The sequence below is a fragment of the Sinohyriopsis cumingii genome, chromosome 19 (assembly GCF_028554795.1).
Source record: "Sinohyriopsis cumingii isolate HCF-2022 chromosome 19, ASM2855479v2, whole genome shotgun sequence".
NCBI lineage: Eukaryota > Metazoa > Mollusca > Bivalvia > Unionida > Unionidae > Sinohyriopsis > Sinohyriopsis cumingii.
Genome location: NC_142979.1, coordinates 21,971,100 through 21,989,369, shown reverse-complemented (window position 1 = coordinate 21,989,369; position 18,270 = coordinate 21,971,100). Strand labels below are relative to the sequence as shown.

General features: G+C 33.7%; 1 protein-coding gene and 1 long non-coding RNA gene across 2 annotated transcripts; one reads left to right on the top strand and one right to left on the bottom strand.

Annotated features, from left to right (window-relative positions):
* Window positions 1-4,538: 4,538 nt before the first annotated feature.
* LOC149775264 (uncharacterized) lies at window positions 4,539-10,802 on the top strand. Its single transcript, XM_089943137.1, has 7 exons — window positions 4,539-4,684; window positions 5,113-5,281; window positions 5,750-5,887; window positions 6,452-6,716; window positions 7,988-8,114; window positions 8,634-8,888; window positions 9,616-10,802. Exons 1-7 carry the CDS (start codon window positions 4,607-4,609, stop codon window positions 10,774-10,776), a joined length of 2,193 nt encoding a protein of 730 aa, XP_089799263.1. The 5' UTR covers window positions 4,539-4,606; the 3' UTR covers window positions 10,777-10,802.
* Window positions 10,803-10,817: 15 nt separating this feature from the next.
* On the bottom strand, window positions 10,818-14,554 carry LOC149775263 (uncharacterized). The gene is made up of 3 exons (XR_016416467.1): window positions 14,116-14,554; window positions 12,388-13,120; window positions 10,818-11,358 (listed from the first exon to the last, which is right to left on the bottom strand). It is a non-coding gene; the product is annotated as an uncharacterized LOC149775263 (long non-coding RNA).
* Window positions 14,555-18,270: the final 3,716 nt, after the last annotated feature.

The following is an 18,270-nucleotide window of genomic DNA, read 5'->3' as shown; positions in this document are numbered from 1 at the left end:
GTCTTGGTCATAATTTCTCTTCGAGAAATTCAGTCTCCTAAACATGAAAGAGAAAGTATTATAGAAAATTAAAGGAAATGGCATATTTCCTACGAGTTAAGGTAGACCCTCTCGCTCGCTGTCTCTCTCTCTCTCTCTCTCTCTCTCTCTTGTTACTGTATATGTAGCGTGTAAAAACAGGAAACTGAGTATTTATTAGAGAGGAGTAGTCCCACTCCTTATACAGACGATACGCCTTCAAAGACGGGCTGGATCATTTATTACGACTTAAATAAGCAATATAAAAGAGTGAGAAGCAACATGATTTGTAAAATTTAACAAATATTTTATTTCCCAATAATACAAGCGAAAATGTGAAAAATGTGACAAAGAATACTCCATGAATTATTAACACAAGTCTTATTATTAAAGTAAAGAATAATCTTTAGTGGTAATCTAAATACTGGGCGTGCATGCATTGGCTATTCGTCTCTAACATACTACTGTACCAATGACCTGTATTGTGTTAATGTGCCAATATCCTTTTGTTGAATGAAAATAATATAATCCCATGTTTACTTGTTTGAATTTGCTATAATTCCTAATTAACGCGTCTTTCCAAGAATATAATACAGCTTTTTGTATTTCCAGTTAATAATAAATACTTTCACCCAAACAAAACTTTGAATAGAACAGTATAAATGATTTATGCCCAAATGTTTTGTAAATTTTCCAAAAGTCAGCTACAATGTACAAGTTTACATAACATGTAACATGTAATAAAAGGAATAACAATCAATTCAAATTAACGATACACATTTCAAATTCAACGTCAAATGTATTTCATTGTTTGATATTCTGTACCAGTAGTTCTCATCTTTTTTAAGTATGATGACCCTTTTGTTAATTTCGAAAACGTTCGCGGACCCCAACATTCTAATAGTTGTAAATTTAATCTCTGTAAATTGAGAAAATACGATTTCTATTCGTTTTCTTTTTTAATTTTTAAAATTCTGTATTTCCTTTTTCATTTTTATGGGGGGTGGGAGAGATTAGCCATCGGCAAAGGTTGTATGTTTTGAGATCCTACGAAACAATGAGGTATTTGCCAGACGTGACTCCAGTGCGTGCTTGTGGCTTATGTGTTCTTAGAAAGTGGTGTCGTTGTGGGTTGCCTCTGCATACGTTCCTTTGAGAGATGTGTTTAAGCAATCGTTATTATAAGAATTAACATTATGTCACGGAATGCTAAAAGCTCTCATTTAAACGATATTTATTTTATCACATAGGTGGTACACTTCACATACAGTGTGTGCAGTTAAATAGTTCATATGTCAGCATGTTGACATATCACTTTATGTAAATCTAATTGGTTAAAAAAAATCATATAATTAGTGCACAGTATTCTCATAACTGACTGGTTACGACCGCTGGAACTTTTATCGCCCGAACGACTGGAATTTTAGTTTTATAGTATATTTAGTTTAAATGTCACCCTATAGGAGTACCTAAACTCGATACTCTTTTAAACATATTGTACACAAATGAAGAATTTTAAACCTGAAAAAAAGCTTTCATTATTCCAAATCAAATAATGCAAGATTTTAATCAACAAAATCATTTTTCAAAACAGAATATCAAATGTATGTGATGTCACATAGTTGGATACGTACTAGGCCGATAAATCAGCCCTTCACCCGTTACGATCTTGATGTTGGGGTTAGGGGCTGATTTCATGTATTCATTGAACTCTGCAATTATCAGCAGACACTTTTGGCTGCACAAATATGTGTATATTTCACACACTTACCGGTATTTTTCGCGGCTGTTGAGCTCCCGTCGGCTGAAGAGTTCATTTTGCGATATGTACAGCATATTTCCGAATCAAATCCTACGTTTGACAACTTGTAAATCCAAGCAGAATAACACAACCCTAAAATACCGTTGACATTTAAGTTTCGTGATCACCATACTACACAGAGCAACCAATCCGATGCGACTTCCGCTCGTTCGCTCATTCGAAACACTCGGTACGCTTGGTCATGTGACTCGGCTGTAGCAACGTGAATGTGACTATCACGTGATTCAAGCAGACTCCGAACAAGACAGGTAAGAAACATCCTTTGTAGTACCATTCTCGTACAGTTAAGTTAACGCGTGATTAGAACGAAATGAATGCAAAAAATTAGACAATGGCGGAAAATACATGCTCGCTTTGTGGTGTTCACCTGGGCGCAAATCGATCCAACAAAGTTAATTTACATGGAAAACTGAAGAGACAGACAGAAACAGCTCAAGATGTGCTACATGATCATTTGGGGCTAACATTTACTCCAGACAGAAGTGCATATATATGTTATGCTTGTTCTACTGTGATTAGCAAGGTGAAATGACAAACTTCCAAGTTATAAGGGTCCCAATAATGGTGCATTTAAATCCAATTTTAGAGATTCAAAACAAGAATATAAAAAAGTTACAGCACTTGTTTACAAAAAGTGTTGCCACTTTTTCTTTATTTATTCTATAGTAGTGAAATTAATAATTAAATAATTAAATATTCACTTAATAATCAGTATGACACCCAACATTAGGAAAATCTCATTAAACAATGTTGACCCTAAATCATAATGCCTATGCAGATTCCATATCATAAACATCTCTCTCTCTCTCTCTCTCTCTCTCTCTCTCTCTCTCTCTCTCAATGTTATTTGTAACCTTTGACAGTAAATTTCAGATACATATATTTTTTTAGAAAAATAGACAGTAGTGAAAGGTATCAATTGATGCTTGAAAAGAAAGAAAGATAAAATGCTGATTAAAGTTTTGTATGGTTTTAAGAACTGCCCAATTCCTATAAAAACTATCAACACATTTGTGATATTTTAATAATTATTATTTAGATCAATAAATAAAGATAACAGACTTGAACTATAATATCTTGAATTAACTATTTGTAAATAATAAAAATATGTCATACAGTTTATTTAATTAATACTATAATTCAAATGAGATATTTTCATTTAGTTCTTTAACTGATAATTGTTATCTGTGATGGATGCCAATAAATTTTGATGCGTTTGGACAGGTAGTCTCTCATTAACATAAATAACAATATGCAATATATTGCTAACAACATAATATGCTTATTCATGTCAACATGTACTAAATGCATTATCATAAGTGATAATAACATCAGTGCAGTTCAACCTCTCAAATTAATGTGAGCATTGTCTAATATATACATCAGTTACATTAGACTTCTGTAATTACTTAAACCTTTACAATACAAGTATCATTATACTGTGCATTTTGTTGAAACAAAACAGATTTCTGCTGGCAAGAGAATATGGAGTGAGGCTATCCAGGACCTGAAGTCATCCTCTAAGAGGGACAGATATGTTGGACAGAAGGTACTAGCTACAGCCCCTTCCACCCCCCAGAAGAGCAAAAGAAGAAAAATTGTTACCAGCACCCCAATCAAGGTAACCAGAATAATTATAAGTGTCATTGAGTTCTTGAAGCACAGTTATATTGTAATGAGAATTATGAGATATTGAAAGTTAAGAGAGAGAGAGATAAGAATAAACTGAGATTTGTGATAATGGTAATATTTATTAAATTTCCACATCTTTTGATTTTACTACATTTCCCATTTGGAAATTATATTTCTTTAATACATGAAGTTTAGGTTGGATTAAAACTGCCATTGTTTTTCCTTCCAAATAACTACACAAATTTAACTTTTATTATCACACCGAACCTGTTCTTTCTATTGTATACCTTTTACCCTGGGATCTGATGTTGATGATATATGCACCTAATAAATCAGTGAAAATTTATATTGAAGACATTTATTCAGAATATATTAAAACATAACCTCCTGGCTTAGGTTAATCAAGCTTGAATTAGATTTTTAGACATAATATTGCTTGCTACTATCCAGAACTACTGATGCTAGGTGGCCTCACACATCTTCAACATGAAAATGGTACTAGGCACTAATATATTTGTTTGGCTTTATTAACTGTTATGATATAATCTTGCTAGACATTCTACAGTCTTTTAGACTGCACATATTCAAATGTATTTATGTGGACTATCACTTAGAACAATTTGTTTAACTACATGCTGTTATTAACATATAAAATTTTAATCTCACACAACAACTTACTGTACTTGATAGGAATTACTAATTTTCAAATAAATATTTCACAAGTAAAAATTCTCCTTCTTTAACTTCCAGACAAATGTAAAGGTTACTATAAATAAGAAGATGAAGCATATATCCTATGCAGCCAGCCTCATTAAGAAAAGCAGACATGTGACTGCACTTCATCTTCTCCTGCAGAAAAGTAAGACATTTAAGATGGCCCTTCTGAAGGTAGTGGGGGACATAATTAAGAAGGAGATGAAAGCAGTATGCCACCCTGCCTTTAAGTCAGTATGGCGAGCAAGTGGTGACCCTTACTTACAGATAAGCAGCTTCAACTGGCAGAAAGTCCTTGCTGAAAGTGAAGAGAAATGCCCTGTGCTGTTGTCATTGCTGAAAGCAGCAGAAAAAAGCTTTGCCCGTGGAATTCATTGGCTTGCTCCAAACATAGGAGCTATCATAGGCCAGATAGTCTTCATGAGGAATCCTGGTCACATGAAGCTTTTGCAACAGATGGTTGGGGTGGAGATGTGGCTTGCTGGTTGTTCAAGAGAAGTAAGTTATAATTGCTAAGGATTAAACCATCTATTTTTCAGGAGGTAGAGCAGGTCAACCTGAGATTATCGCTTGAATCCCTTGAGCTCCTGTTTTTAACAATATTAATATCATGCCAACAGATTTGTGAAAGGATACATTTTCAGGGCAATAATTTTTAAAAGTGAATCTCAGTCACCATTAAAAAAACAATTAATGTCTGATCCAAAAACAGTAGGAAATATTCCTCACACTGAAGCAGTTGTCTAATTTCATTAGATCTTGTATATCTATCAGTCAAGATTTAATAAATAGATATTGTAATAAACTTATTCTTTAATTGACTTTGGTATATTCTAACAAGAAATGCAAACGATCACAAGAATAAAGACATAAAGTTAAATGTTAAATATATAACCATGCATTAATAACCTTTTTATATTTCACAGGCCTTTGCTAGACTGAACCATCTGGGACTATGCCTGAGCATACATGCAGTCAGGAGATGCATTGACATGATCCGTCGGCAGTATGCAGATGACCTCCTGCAGCAGAAGTCACTCCTGACAGACAGAGCACCACAAGCCAGGAGATGCCTCTTTGACAATGATGAGCCTTGTAGGTATCATTATTAATTGGGAACATAAATTTGCATTACATAACTGAATTGATAATATCATCCACTTCCACCACATAGGTAGTATTTATCAAGGAGAATTAAATCTGTGTGAAGTTACCACAATTGTTAAGCATTCATTATTTTGTAATGCGTGTAGTTAAATTATTTCTATTATTCAATTGTTTTTGTTACTTTCAGTGTTCTGCATAAGACCAAATTTGTACTATGAATGGATTTATGAATACAAATTTAGTTCCATATATGCAAATGATAGATTCATTTGAAATTACCACTCTTCGGTATTGTATAAGAAATACATTAACACTGTCAGTTGTGGTAAACCCATGAGAAAATATGTTTTTTTTGGTTAGTATGATTTCTCAATTGAATTTGTCTTCTCATTCATTTTTATATTCTTTTTCCAAATTTTAAGTAAGTTTATTCTGGTATTGCTTCTACTTTATTAGTCAGTGAGGAGGTCGGTGTGAGGATGTTGGATGAGACAGGAAGCACTGACATGTATTATACATTAGAGCAGGATTCCTTGTCTGAGTCAAATGATGACCAGGTCAGCAGTACAGATTTAATGGAGGATACCATACATTGTGAGTAGGTAGTATAATATGTATGGGCCATGAATCAAATCCTTTCTTACCATTTGGCTATCAGATCCATTTACTCAGTTGTAGAAATATTCCATTTTTTAAACTTCAAACACACACACACACACACACAGAGTATGAAATATTGTCATTTTGCAATGAATATTAATTAACATTTTCAATAGAAAACAATTCAGTATCATGGTAATTAATATTAATATTTTTTCCATGGGATATAATTGACATGTTTCATTATCAGATTGGACATCTAATCATAAAAGCACAAAAGTAAGATACAGAGTCATGTCAAATCACATTTTATTTTATTGCTCATCAGCATAAAATAAATACTGAGTAAAATTCAGTAAGTAATGGTGCTGAGATTGAATATATAAATTTAAAGGAATCCATGACTATTATATCCAACTTCAAAAATGGCTCTAATAACCAGTATCGGATGTATTTTGTTTTAAGTTCTTTGACATGATACACTAAATGAAACATGGAACAAAAATTAATTTCATCAGTTTAAACAAGCGTAAGCTAATAACCAAACAATGATTTCAGATGGTTTCTCAGATACAGATGACGATGAGATAACAATGGTTCCCATGGGGTACACTTTGGTATTTGATAATGTAAACCAGAAGACTCGTGCCCGCTACAGTACACGGGAACATGGAAATCAGATGCTCAGTATGGTTCAGGCTTATGCAGCAATTGACAGAGTACCTTGCATGGGTCTTTCTGATTACCCCCCATCACCCATGGACATCATGCATATCCCAGTTGAGTCATTCTACCCAGATCATGCAGACTACCAGCTTTTGAGGTTTGTTATGTATATTGATATTGTGCATTTAACTAATGTCCATTATCGTAGAATGTAATAATCATTTGTAAACAACATATCAGATACGTAACATTTTGTCCCCGATTTTAGATTACATAATAACTTATTGATCAATAATAAGCAACATGTTTAATTTCAAGTTCAGGACATTACTTGTTCCCTTTGCAGAAACCATGGATTACCTGATTTTTGTCAAGCTAAAACTTATATAAATTCCATTGTAAGTGATATAGACCCAGGGTCATTAGTAAGTTCCCATATTCAGATCATAATTACCTTAAGATTTCAAAATTTTCAGCAATATCTCACTGCCTTCATCAGCGAATAATGTTGCACTTGACTTATAATGGTCACATGGTGCAAGGAGATTGGTGTAGATGGACGGTAATTCAAGCCCTTCATCAATGTTTAGGTCATGTGATCAACATTTAGTTACTAATGATTATGAATTATCTAGAGCAAGGAAGCAACCTGTTCAATTACATGCAAGGTATATTGTTGCATTATAGTCAAGTCACAGTCTGTAAATAACTTTAAAGTAAACAAGATTTTATCATTCCTGTTTAAAGTTCAGCACTAAAATAATATTTTGCCGTGTATAATTTTAGAGGAATCATTTATTTAAAAACAATTAACATTCTGTATCATATCATTGGGATACATAAATCTGCTCACTCAAAGCTATAGGCACAACAGCACATCCAATACTCAAATTCATTCCAAACTTTCTATACTTTTGGACTTAAAGTTCTAATTTAAGTTTCACTTTGTATTCCAGGTAATTAATTATTAATTGAATTTTACTCAACTGTTTGGATTACCTGTTCTCTGTTACTTTGCTTAAGACCATAGAGTCATAACAGGTTCATTAGCTGATTAAATGTAGAGATAATTACAAATGCATTCATACTTACATATAATTTTCTGTGGGAGGAAAGTACATGCATGATATTACCCCCCCCCCCCCCCGTGCAAATAAACCTGTAAAGGTTATTATTGCTTTCATTCCTAATATAGTTATGCACAATAATATTTGCAAAGAATTTTAAACTAATATTAGTGTCAGTTTCTTGTAATTATATTAGTGTCAGTTTCTTGTAATTAGAAAAATTGACCTGAAAAGAGAAAAACTGTTATCTATCTTGAATTTAGTATGTTATGTTAATTAATACTTAAGAGTTCATAGGTACAGATACCATTGAACTTCTGTATTGCACTTTATTTTCATAAAAACAATTTTTGTTTTACAGATATGAATTCATTATATTAGTGCAAAGAATACTGGTGCAGGAAGAACCATTCAAATGCCTCCAGGATAGAGTGCAGGCCCACATCCCCCATAAATATTCAAAAGAACTTGGACAGAAGAGCAAAGTTGTAAGTATATATATATATATATATATATATATATATATATATATATATATATATATATATATATATATATGTATATATATATATGTACTGAATTTTGCCACTTTGTGACAAATTAAGAACATATATTATTTACGTTAGAGCTGATCAAAGCAAAAATCATCTCGCAGTTAGTTATGCAGTTCCCAAAATGAATACTTTTTATCTTTTACATTGGTTGGTGTCCTTTGCTACTGAGGAAGAGAAGAGGCCCTTTTCCAGTAATGTGATAGGCTTGATGTCTTAGAAGAAGATCAAAGTTTTAGATAGTTTATTTGAGGATATTAATTTAATAGTCACTTAATGTTTGTAATTGATTGTATATTATACAAACCAGTCTGAATTATTATTTGCATTTGATTGTACTTAATTAAATACAAACTAGTCTGAATCAACCATTTTTGGCACAGAGAACCATTTTGTTTTGACTATATTTGAATGTTTATTTACACAATAATAAAATTTCACCATTTTTTTTTACAGATTCCCCTAGGTGTTTTGGCAAAGGATGAGACCAAAATTGCAGATATGGTTGATATCATGGTAGAATATCAACAATATGTCCCAGGAAGATTGGACTCGGACCCAATATCCTGTATTCTTTATGGGGATGCCCTCAGTTGTGAAAGGGCAAATGATGCACAAATTGCAAGAATCAATGGGGGATCCAAGTGGGACCGATTACAAGGGCTTGTTCCAGCAATACAGGAGTGGCACAAACGTGGCATACTATTAGAGGTAGGAATAGGAAGCAAACAATATATGTGATTGCTATTTAAAATTCAGTTTCCACAAATTTTAATTGTTGATATGCTTTTTCTAGTATTTGAATATCTTTTGATCAGAAGTAGTACAATATTCCTTGTTATAATAAAGGATCAAGACTTAATTGAAATGAAATAAATTATAGATATAAACTCCCTATGCAAAATTATATTATGTGCCCATGGATTCATGTGGCCTCATTTACAATTAACTAATAATGTTGAGGACTGCTTATCTATAGCATTATTTACATTCTGAATGGAACTTTTTTCATTCTCGAGATGTGTAAACTAGAATGTTCTAAACACCGTTATTAAATCTAATATTGTAAGAAAGCATTTAAAAACTAATCCACATTCATATATTTGAAATAAAAGTATTATTTAGTATCAAGTAAAAGTATAACACAAAAATTTTATATTGGGATGTTGTTTTGTAAATTAATTAGACAATATTTGCAGAGGGTGCATGCTGATTCTGACTTGTCAATTCATCTAGTAAAACTCCCTGCCAAGGCCTCACAAAACATACTGGAAGGACATTTGTTCAACATTTATTTGCATATGCATATATATCTGATCCTATTTCCAAGTCATTATAAACAAAATCTCCAGATGTACCAATCTTACTGACACATTATCATACCCAACAAATATTTACAATATATAAGTAGTACAGACCCAAAACCTTTCTTTTGCAGGATACATTCAAGCTGTTGTATAGACCCCAAAGTGCACGTGATGTGGGCACGTTATATTATATTAGAAACAGATACAGGCACCACAATGTCAACAGCAAAACCAGCTCCTGCTTCAATTATGCCACCGATTTACTACGCTTTGCTACAGAGGCATATGTCATAGCCAGTTCAAGATCAATGATAGACAAAGACCATATTCCCAAAGACATTGAAAAATTATGGTGCTATTTTCAGTCTATTGCAAATAAAGTGGCAACCTTAGGATTCCATCCTCCAGAGCTACAAGACTGTAATGCTGATTCCAGCTATTGTGGCCTGTGCCAGTTAGAGAGTGATACTGAAGAGTTTATATGTTGTGATAATTACAGTTGTCCTAAAGGAAGATGGTTTCATCTCACATGTTTGGGGTTAAGTGACAATGATGTCCCAGCTGGTGAGTGGTTTTGCTCTGGACAGTGTGAGGTCATGTCAACAAAATGTAACAAAGACTACAAGTCAAAGCAGGATCACGTATTTGAATACTCCAAGGCTCTTTTATGGAGAGGTCTAGGAGAAATGGCCCGTCATGATGCTATCAGGGAAGGAGATGGAGATAGAATAATCAGCCACTGGAGGCATGATATGATAGAGTTCTTTGATCAGCACCACCCCAAGTACTTTGTATGTGGCTATAATCTTTTAAGTGCACTAAATGGTGGAGTGTCCTCTCGTCTGGCACACCAACTTCGATGGAACAGAACAGTCAATACTGCAGGGAAAGAGGGACACAATATTGAAATGGACTTACAAATGGAATTTTTCAACAGGGAATACAAGGAGGCTGTCAAGACCGCCAGTGGAAATGTGACTGATGACACCATAGCTAGACACAGCCAAATGGTGGGGATAAAGAAAACACTTCAGTATGTTTTTGATCACAAGATACTTAACCGTGGCAATTTCAAGCGAACAAAAGGTGTTGTGAGGAGGAGTGCAGATATTGAGGACCTTGTGAAAATCCTCTTAGACAACAAATGCTGTGAGTTAATCTCAGGAAGATGTCACTCAGCATTCCCTGATATTCATTCTCTTTCAAAATTTAATCAAATGGAAGAGTTTAAGAAAAGGATTCAGAAGCATCTAAAGAAAATGAGCAAAAGACTGGAGATTATAGTTGATTGAGACAACTTTATTTGCAACATTAAGTATATAAATGCATACTCTTCTTAATCTACTAATACCCAGTGTTACAACATGTGAGTTATGGATGGCTTTTGCAGAGAAGACATACCAGACTTGTTGGTTTACACCATGGTATATCACATAGAATGTATTGATGTATCTGTGACTGACTGTAAACCAAATATATATTTGTTATTTACAAGTACATGTAATATATAGTTTACATTAGGTTCTTTAGCATAGAATGTGCTGATGTGTTATTGAATTTAATACAGTCCAAATCCACTGTAATATATGGGATTTTACAGCCATGATATGTTGACGTGTCAATTAAATAATGTCTAGGAAGTCTGGAATGGAAAGTGGAGCACATGGCTAGGCATTTTTTAAACATGTACTTCTAAACAGCTTTTTCTTAAATGTCAGCTTGTTTCCAACAGAATGATGTGTCAATGAATTATGTGCAGTCCACTTGTTAGTCACCAGTTCATGTAGTAAGCCTTGAATGTGATGATATGCCAATCAAATTTCTATGCATTTTTCATCTTCTGGTAGTTTCAGTGTTGTATAGCCCAGTATGTGCTGAAACATCAATGAGTTACATCAAAATCCACTTAAAATGGTAATGGTAATATAATATATACATGTTACTGTACATGAGTACCGGTACATGCAATTTTTGTATGACTCATTGTTAGTATTTGTTTCCTGCATTACTATATATATATATATATATATATATATATATATATATATATATATATATCAGCAGATAACTTTAAACCAATCTTATGTAGTAATTTGTTCTAAATTAGGTTAGAGAGCCTTGAATACTGTAATGTTTCACTGAATTACACATAGTGCACATTCCAATCTGTTAATATGTATTTCAACCAGAACTCTACAACTGATCAATGACATTCACAGGTTTTCCCGCACATCCACATCTGTACATACAGTTAACACGACACATACAGGCTTTACATTCACACCAGTCACAATCCTCTTGAGTACACATTCTGGACGATGGTAAAGATGATTGGTCCATGTTGGAGAGAAGGAATTGTTCCAGCACACAACGTCTCAGACAGTCAGATGTGTTACAAAGCTTCTTCATATATTCATCTGAACAGCGGCTAAGAGACCTAGGAAATATGTAACATAATCCAAGTCCTTTACGCCCATCCCTAGAACATCTTCCAACTTCTTGCCAGTAGGAGAGAACTGAATTTTCAACCCCCCAATGTACTACAACATCTATATCCTCAACCTGAATTCCTATACCAAAGGCAGTGGTAGATATAAGAACTCGGATGGAACCCTGCAGTTTCACAAAATCTTCCAGAATTCTATTGTGGTGTTGGGGTTTATTTCAGGCAAATACAGCTAGAGACAGGTTTGTACAATAATTTACATATTTCTTGAAATAGTAATAAACAGACAAACAAAATACTTAAAATATAAGTGAAAGTGAATGGTCATAAAAATCATAGAACAGATGTTAATATTGTATTTAACTCCTATAAACGAAAGACAGACTCTGTGCCAGATGTTACACAGTATTCTATTATGTTGTACAATAAATTTTAGTATAAAGAATATAATAATCACCATTGTGAAATGCAGTGAGCCTCATCAAAAGCAAGGAGACATAGCTGTGACCACAAAGGTTCTTGATGTACAATCTGTAACCATTCCTTCTTCATGATAGCCTCTGGACTGGCCAGAATAACATCTACATTTCCATCTTTGATATCTGTAGAAATGTGAAATTTGATTACTATCCTTTTCCTACATTAACAGTTTTTACTTTATTATTGTGTAATAGAACATCTTGTCTTTGTAAAAGAATAACAAAAATATAAAACCAGTTATGTTTAAGATAAATACAGATCTGAATGAAGAAACTACTTCTTGCACCAAAATAACTTAAGGTTTCTTGTATAGTCTACCATTAGTGTATGATCACAATATCCCATGCTAAATATAACAGTTGATTTATTTCTTTCAATAATTATTTGTATTACCTTGATTGGTATGTAATAAGGACAAGAACAGAAATCAACACCACCATAAATCTCTTAGCATATTAGATACTTTGTGGAAAGTTATTAATTGGTTTGCATAAATTTTTGTGCCAAATTTTAATAAATCATTTTCTTTTACACACACTGTTTTATATATGCATGACTGTCAATGGAAAATTACCTTGAATGAATTCCTTTGGCATGTCTTTTATAATGCATTGGGCTTTGATGCTGTGTGTCTTCATTATTGCCTGTTGGTCTAACATCAAGGCCCGTAGTGGTGATATAACCAGCACTGTTTGGTGCTTACCGGTCAACTGAAGATCAAAAGAACAGAAAAACTATTATTTCATGCATGTTTAAAAAAATATTGTCTGAATTGTACTTTATCATTTTTTTATACAATGTCACATTTAATATTTTTGGCTTCCATGCACCAGTAATAGCCTTATCACAATGACAATATACAGAAACTGTTATGTGATCATCTTTATATGTTGTCAGTGTGTTCTTACTGAATGCATGTTTCATTATTTAAATTTTCTAGACAAAAACACATACTTGAATAATTTATTATATTCATTAATAAGAATAAAACAAAAGAATACTGTCATTTAACACTGCTATGAAGATTGATAAAGAATTTTCATGAATTGTGTGGTAATTATGTTTTATAATGTAGACAGGCATTCATAATTTATATGAATCAAAACATCCCATATTAGGTCTCCAAGAGAAATGGCATAATCAGTAAGATTCTGTCTAACATTCCATAAATCAGTGTATCCATCCAACACTTTCCAATGAACACTGGCAAGATTTAAATATCAAAACTATGAAAAGGACAAAAGAAATTATTATAACTTCATATTAATCCTATTAATCCAAAAAATGATAATGTCATACTGTCAATAATAATCATAATAATTTTATCAACGACTCCTGCTACATAATACTTTAGATCATCACAAATCTTGCTCCACAGCTTTTATGGTCACACTTAAATCCCCTTGTTTGAATACTGTGCAGTATATAGCTATATAACTTATATCTGTAAAATGCGATAATTATTACTTTTATGTATATTACTTCTTATAACTACGATGTTCTTTTGTTACGCACTATGACATCTTTTTTGTACCACATGATGTATGGATATGTATCTTGGGTTAGTGGCCTAAAACACAAATAAATATTATTAGTATCACCAACACAGCTCGCCCAATCGATTATCACTATTCTCACATACAAATAACTCCTACCTCAATAAAGAGCAATGTCATTTTATCAACATTTCCTAAATTCACGTTACCTTTCTCTTGATGATAGGGAAAAGAGTATATATCAGGCTTTTCCCGAAGCCGGTGGGTAAAAAAGCAATAACATGCTTTCCCTCAACTAATTTTAATAATGCTTCTTGTTGTTCCACCTTTAATCTCACGTCATAGCCCAATTCGTCAAGAACACCCGCAATCATTTCGTCCATCATACTTTAGCGCTTTCCAGCATAACAACCGAGTCACATGACCAAGCGTACCGAGTGTTTCGAATGAGCGAACGAGCGGAAGTCGCATCGGATTGGTTGCTCTGTGTAGTATGGTGATCACGAAACTTAAATGTCAACGGTATTTTAGGGTTGTGTTATTCTGCTTGGATTTACAAGTTGTCAAACGTAGGATTTGATTCGGAAATATGCTGTACATATCGCAAAATGAACTCTTCAGCCGACGGGAGCTCAACAGCCGCGAAAAATACCGGTAAGTGTGTGAAATATACACATATTTGTGCAGCCAAAAGTGTCTGCTGATAATTGCAGAGTTCAATGAATACATGAAATCAGCCCCTAACCCCAACATCAAGATCGTAACGGGTGAAGGGCTGATTTATCGGCCTAGTTTGTGTTAAGTGTGACCTCAATGATTATATCTCTTCCCCTTTATTAGATTGTGTCTATTTATATCACCTAAAATAAGACGTTATTAATCGTCTATTATTTCAACTAATTTATTATATTATTTTACAATGAACAGCACGGGGTTTTGAATGACATTGCACAAGCAATATATTGATATGAATTACAAAAGGAATGACTTGTAATTATAGGCCAAATTAATTTTTATTGTGCTTGGATTACCGTACCCAATCATAAAATTACCACATAAACTGTGCTGTCTTATTAATCATTAGCTTTACGTTAAACAACGAATAATATGTCCACTAACTTCAGACTTTACGGTACCCATATTCGGCTGAGTAAGTAGATCAAGCTATTTCAGTTTCAATGTCTCGCGTCTAATATCATCTGATATAAAGATCTCAGAGTTTTTGCTCTCTCTCTCTCTCTCTCTCTCTCTCTCTCTCTCTCTCTCTCTCTGTATACTGTACATGTTAAGTGTAAAAACAGGAAACGGATCTTTTATTAGAAAAGAGTAGTCCCACTATTCCACAGTTCCATATACGGACGTTACAACTTCTTAGATGGTCTTGGTCATTTATCACGACTTAATCGTCTTAAATAAGCAACATGAAAGAGTGAAAAGCAACAAACTTTGTAAAATTCAACAGAGAGTTTCTTTCTTCATAATACAAGCGAAAATGTAAAGACTGTAAACAAGAATAATCCTAGAATTATTAATACAAGTCTTATTATTAAAGTAAGTAATAGTCTTTACTAGTATTCCAAATAATGGATGTGCCTGTAGTGGTCCCTAATCTCTAATTTTTTAGTGCATTAATGACCTGCATTGTACTGATGTGCCAATAGCCTTTTGTTGAATGAAAGTAATGTAATCCCAGGTTTCCATGTTTGAATTCTCTATAATTCCTAAATGACGTGTCTTTCAAAGAATATAAGAAAGCATTTTGTATTTCCAGAAAATAATAAATAATTTCACCCAAATAAAACTTTGAATAGAACAGCATAACTGATTAATGTGCAAATGTTAAGTAATATATATATATATATATATATATATATATATATATATATATATATATATGCAGTAACCCGGATGAGGGCCAAACGTTTATTTTTAAAAATAATCCTATTTACAATTAGTACGTTTGTTGCTAAGACACATAATAAAGAACATGGTAAAGACAATGTCTTTGTGTAGGCTACCCACGGTCCACTTTGTATAAACCTTACACCTGTTCTTGCAAGAGGTTTGTGGCTTGGCGGACTGTACCTTCTTTCAAGGTGTCTGCTTAATGTGGTTCTCGATATCTAGAGGTTGACCACCCTCGATGTTATTGCCCGGTTCGAGTAAATACAAATATAAGTGGTGAAACTTATAGGTGGAATAGACAGAGATCTGAGCAGATATATATAACAGTCCAACACGAGCCCCCGTACATTTAATCAACAATTTAATCAATTACATAAAACAACTGTGAGAATTCATTACATCATGAATATACTCTGATTCTAGAAATAAAACTTTCACCGAATTACCAAAACACAATTATATTTAAATAAAGTAGCCGATCTGTTTTACTGATAGATTTAGTTCATCATAGAATCGAGAACCGAGTGAACAATCGAAGTCAATCAATTGTTCAGACTGAAGTGTGCCAGTTTCGCTACTAAACATTCCATTGAAACGTGTGAAAGGACGATTACTGCATGTATAAATTACCAGATTAACTGAAATATATTAGTGACCGTATATTTGCATTATTTCATAAACAAATTTTATTTCGAGTCGGAATTGCATCACATTAGAAACATTAGATCATTTGAGCTATTTTACTGTGTAAAAATGCTGTAGTTGAAATTTTTTTATGTTGAGAGACTGGTAAATATTGATAGTCTTCTGTGGACAGAGGTGAGTTTATTTACTTTTATAAGACTGATTGCATGCTGCAGCTATACCTTCCATCCATCTCCACATTCACCATCAACTGACCAATTCCCTTAGCTTTATTTGCTGGTTCTCTTGCTTTTGGGTTTTATGCCATATTTCAGGGTATGATATGCTATACTCATGTGCGTTAAATTATCCATTTTCAGCCATATTCAGACAGACATGACTATTTTTTTCCAATTCCATTTCGGGAATCGATTCGAAAAATGACATCCGAAATGGTGATAGTAATAGCAAAAACAAACAGTTCATGAAGGTAGGATTAGGAAAATATCCCAACTATCACAGCCAGTCAGCAAAGAAAATATTGCGCCAGAATTTATTGTGCTTATTTTGACCAATCAGAATCACATAAAGTGATATGTTAACATGTTTTAATATCAAAATATCAAATTGCGCACACTATAGATAAAGCGAACAGACAATATGATCAGTAAAAGTATTCACTACTGGAATTACAAATTGCTCAGTAATACTTTCAGACTAAATAAACATGTTGGGATTATTTTGAATTCGTTTAGATACATTCTAGACTATATCATTGTCATAAAATCAAGGATGTTAGCTCATCAGCATTAAACTTGCCTATTGGTACATTGATCATATTCAATATCACTGGTCAACAGTGAAATCATTACTGACTTGAAAAGGCCCTAATCTGTAGTATTTTGGTGTGCCGAACACGAATATAACCGTGAAAAATTTGTATTGGCTCTCGTTTTGAAGATATTCATATACCTCATTTTCTATGTTTCACTGTGTAAATTTCTCCAGTAGGACTGCAGCAACATCCGGAATAATGATGTAACATTGCATAATACCATCATGCTCACATCATCCACAGTTGATTGCATCATTTTCTGATGCAATGCAATACTAATGCCATGCGGCTGCTGAAGTAAGTTGACGTCAGCAGTGTACTATACATGTGTAGGCCTATTATACTAATGCCAGGCGGCTGCTGAAGCTGACGTAAGCAGTGTACTATATAAAGCCCAATCAGATAGGTTCAGCATTTAAAATATTTTAGACGCTGTGCGAGACAGTTCAAGCTACTGTTACATAAAACTTATTATTTTATCCATTTACGTACAATAAAGAACAGTAATGCCTCGAAAGTGTGTTAATACCGCGGACAATTTTTGCTATATTTGTGGGGAAGTGACATTTGCCAACCAGAAGAAAAGTATCAATTCTCAAGTGAAGAAGGCATATCATCTTTACTTCGGATGCAAGGTTGGTGACCAAGACAAGCCTTGGGCTCCGCATATATGCTGTGCTACATGTACAACACAGCTTTCACAGTGGTTGAATTGCAAAAGGTCATCAATGCCGTTTGCAGTCCCAATGGTGTGGAGAGAGCCAAGCAACCACCTAAATGACTGTTACTTCTGCTTGGTTCCTCCTCTTTCCGGCGGAATAACGAAGCGAAAGAAGTCGAGAATAGTCTACCCAAACATTCCGTCTGCATTGAGACCAGTTCCACATGGTGAGGGACTTCCTATTCCAGAACCTCCAGCAGAATATTCTCTTGATTCATCTGACGAAGACAAAGGTGAGTCGACCTGTTCTTCTCCTGGTCCATCAGCATGCAGTGATCC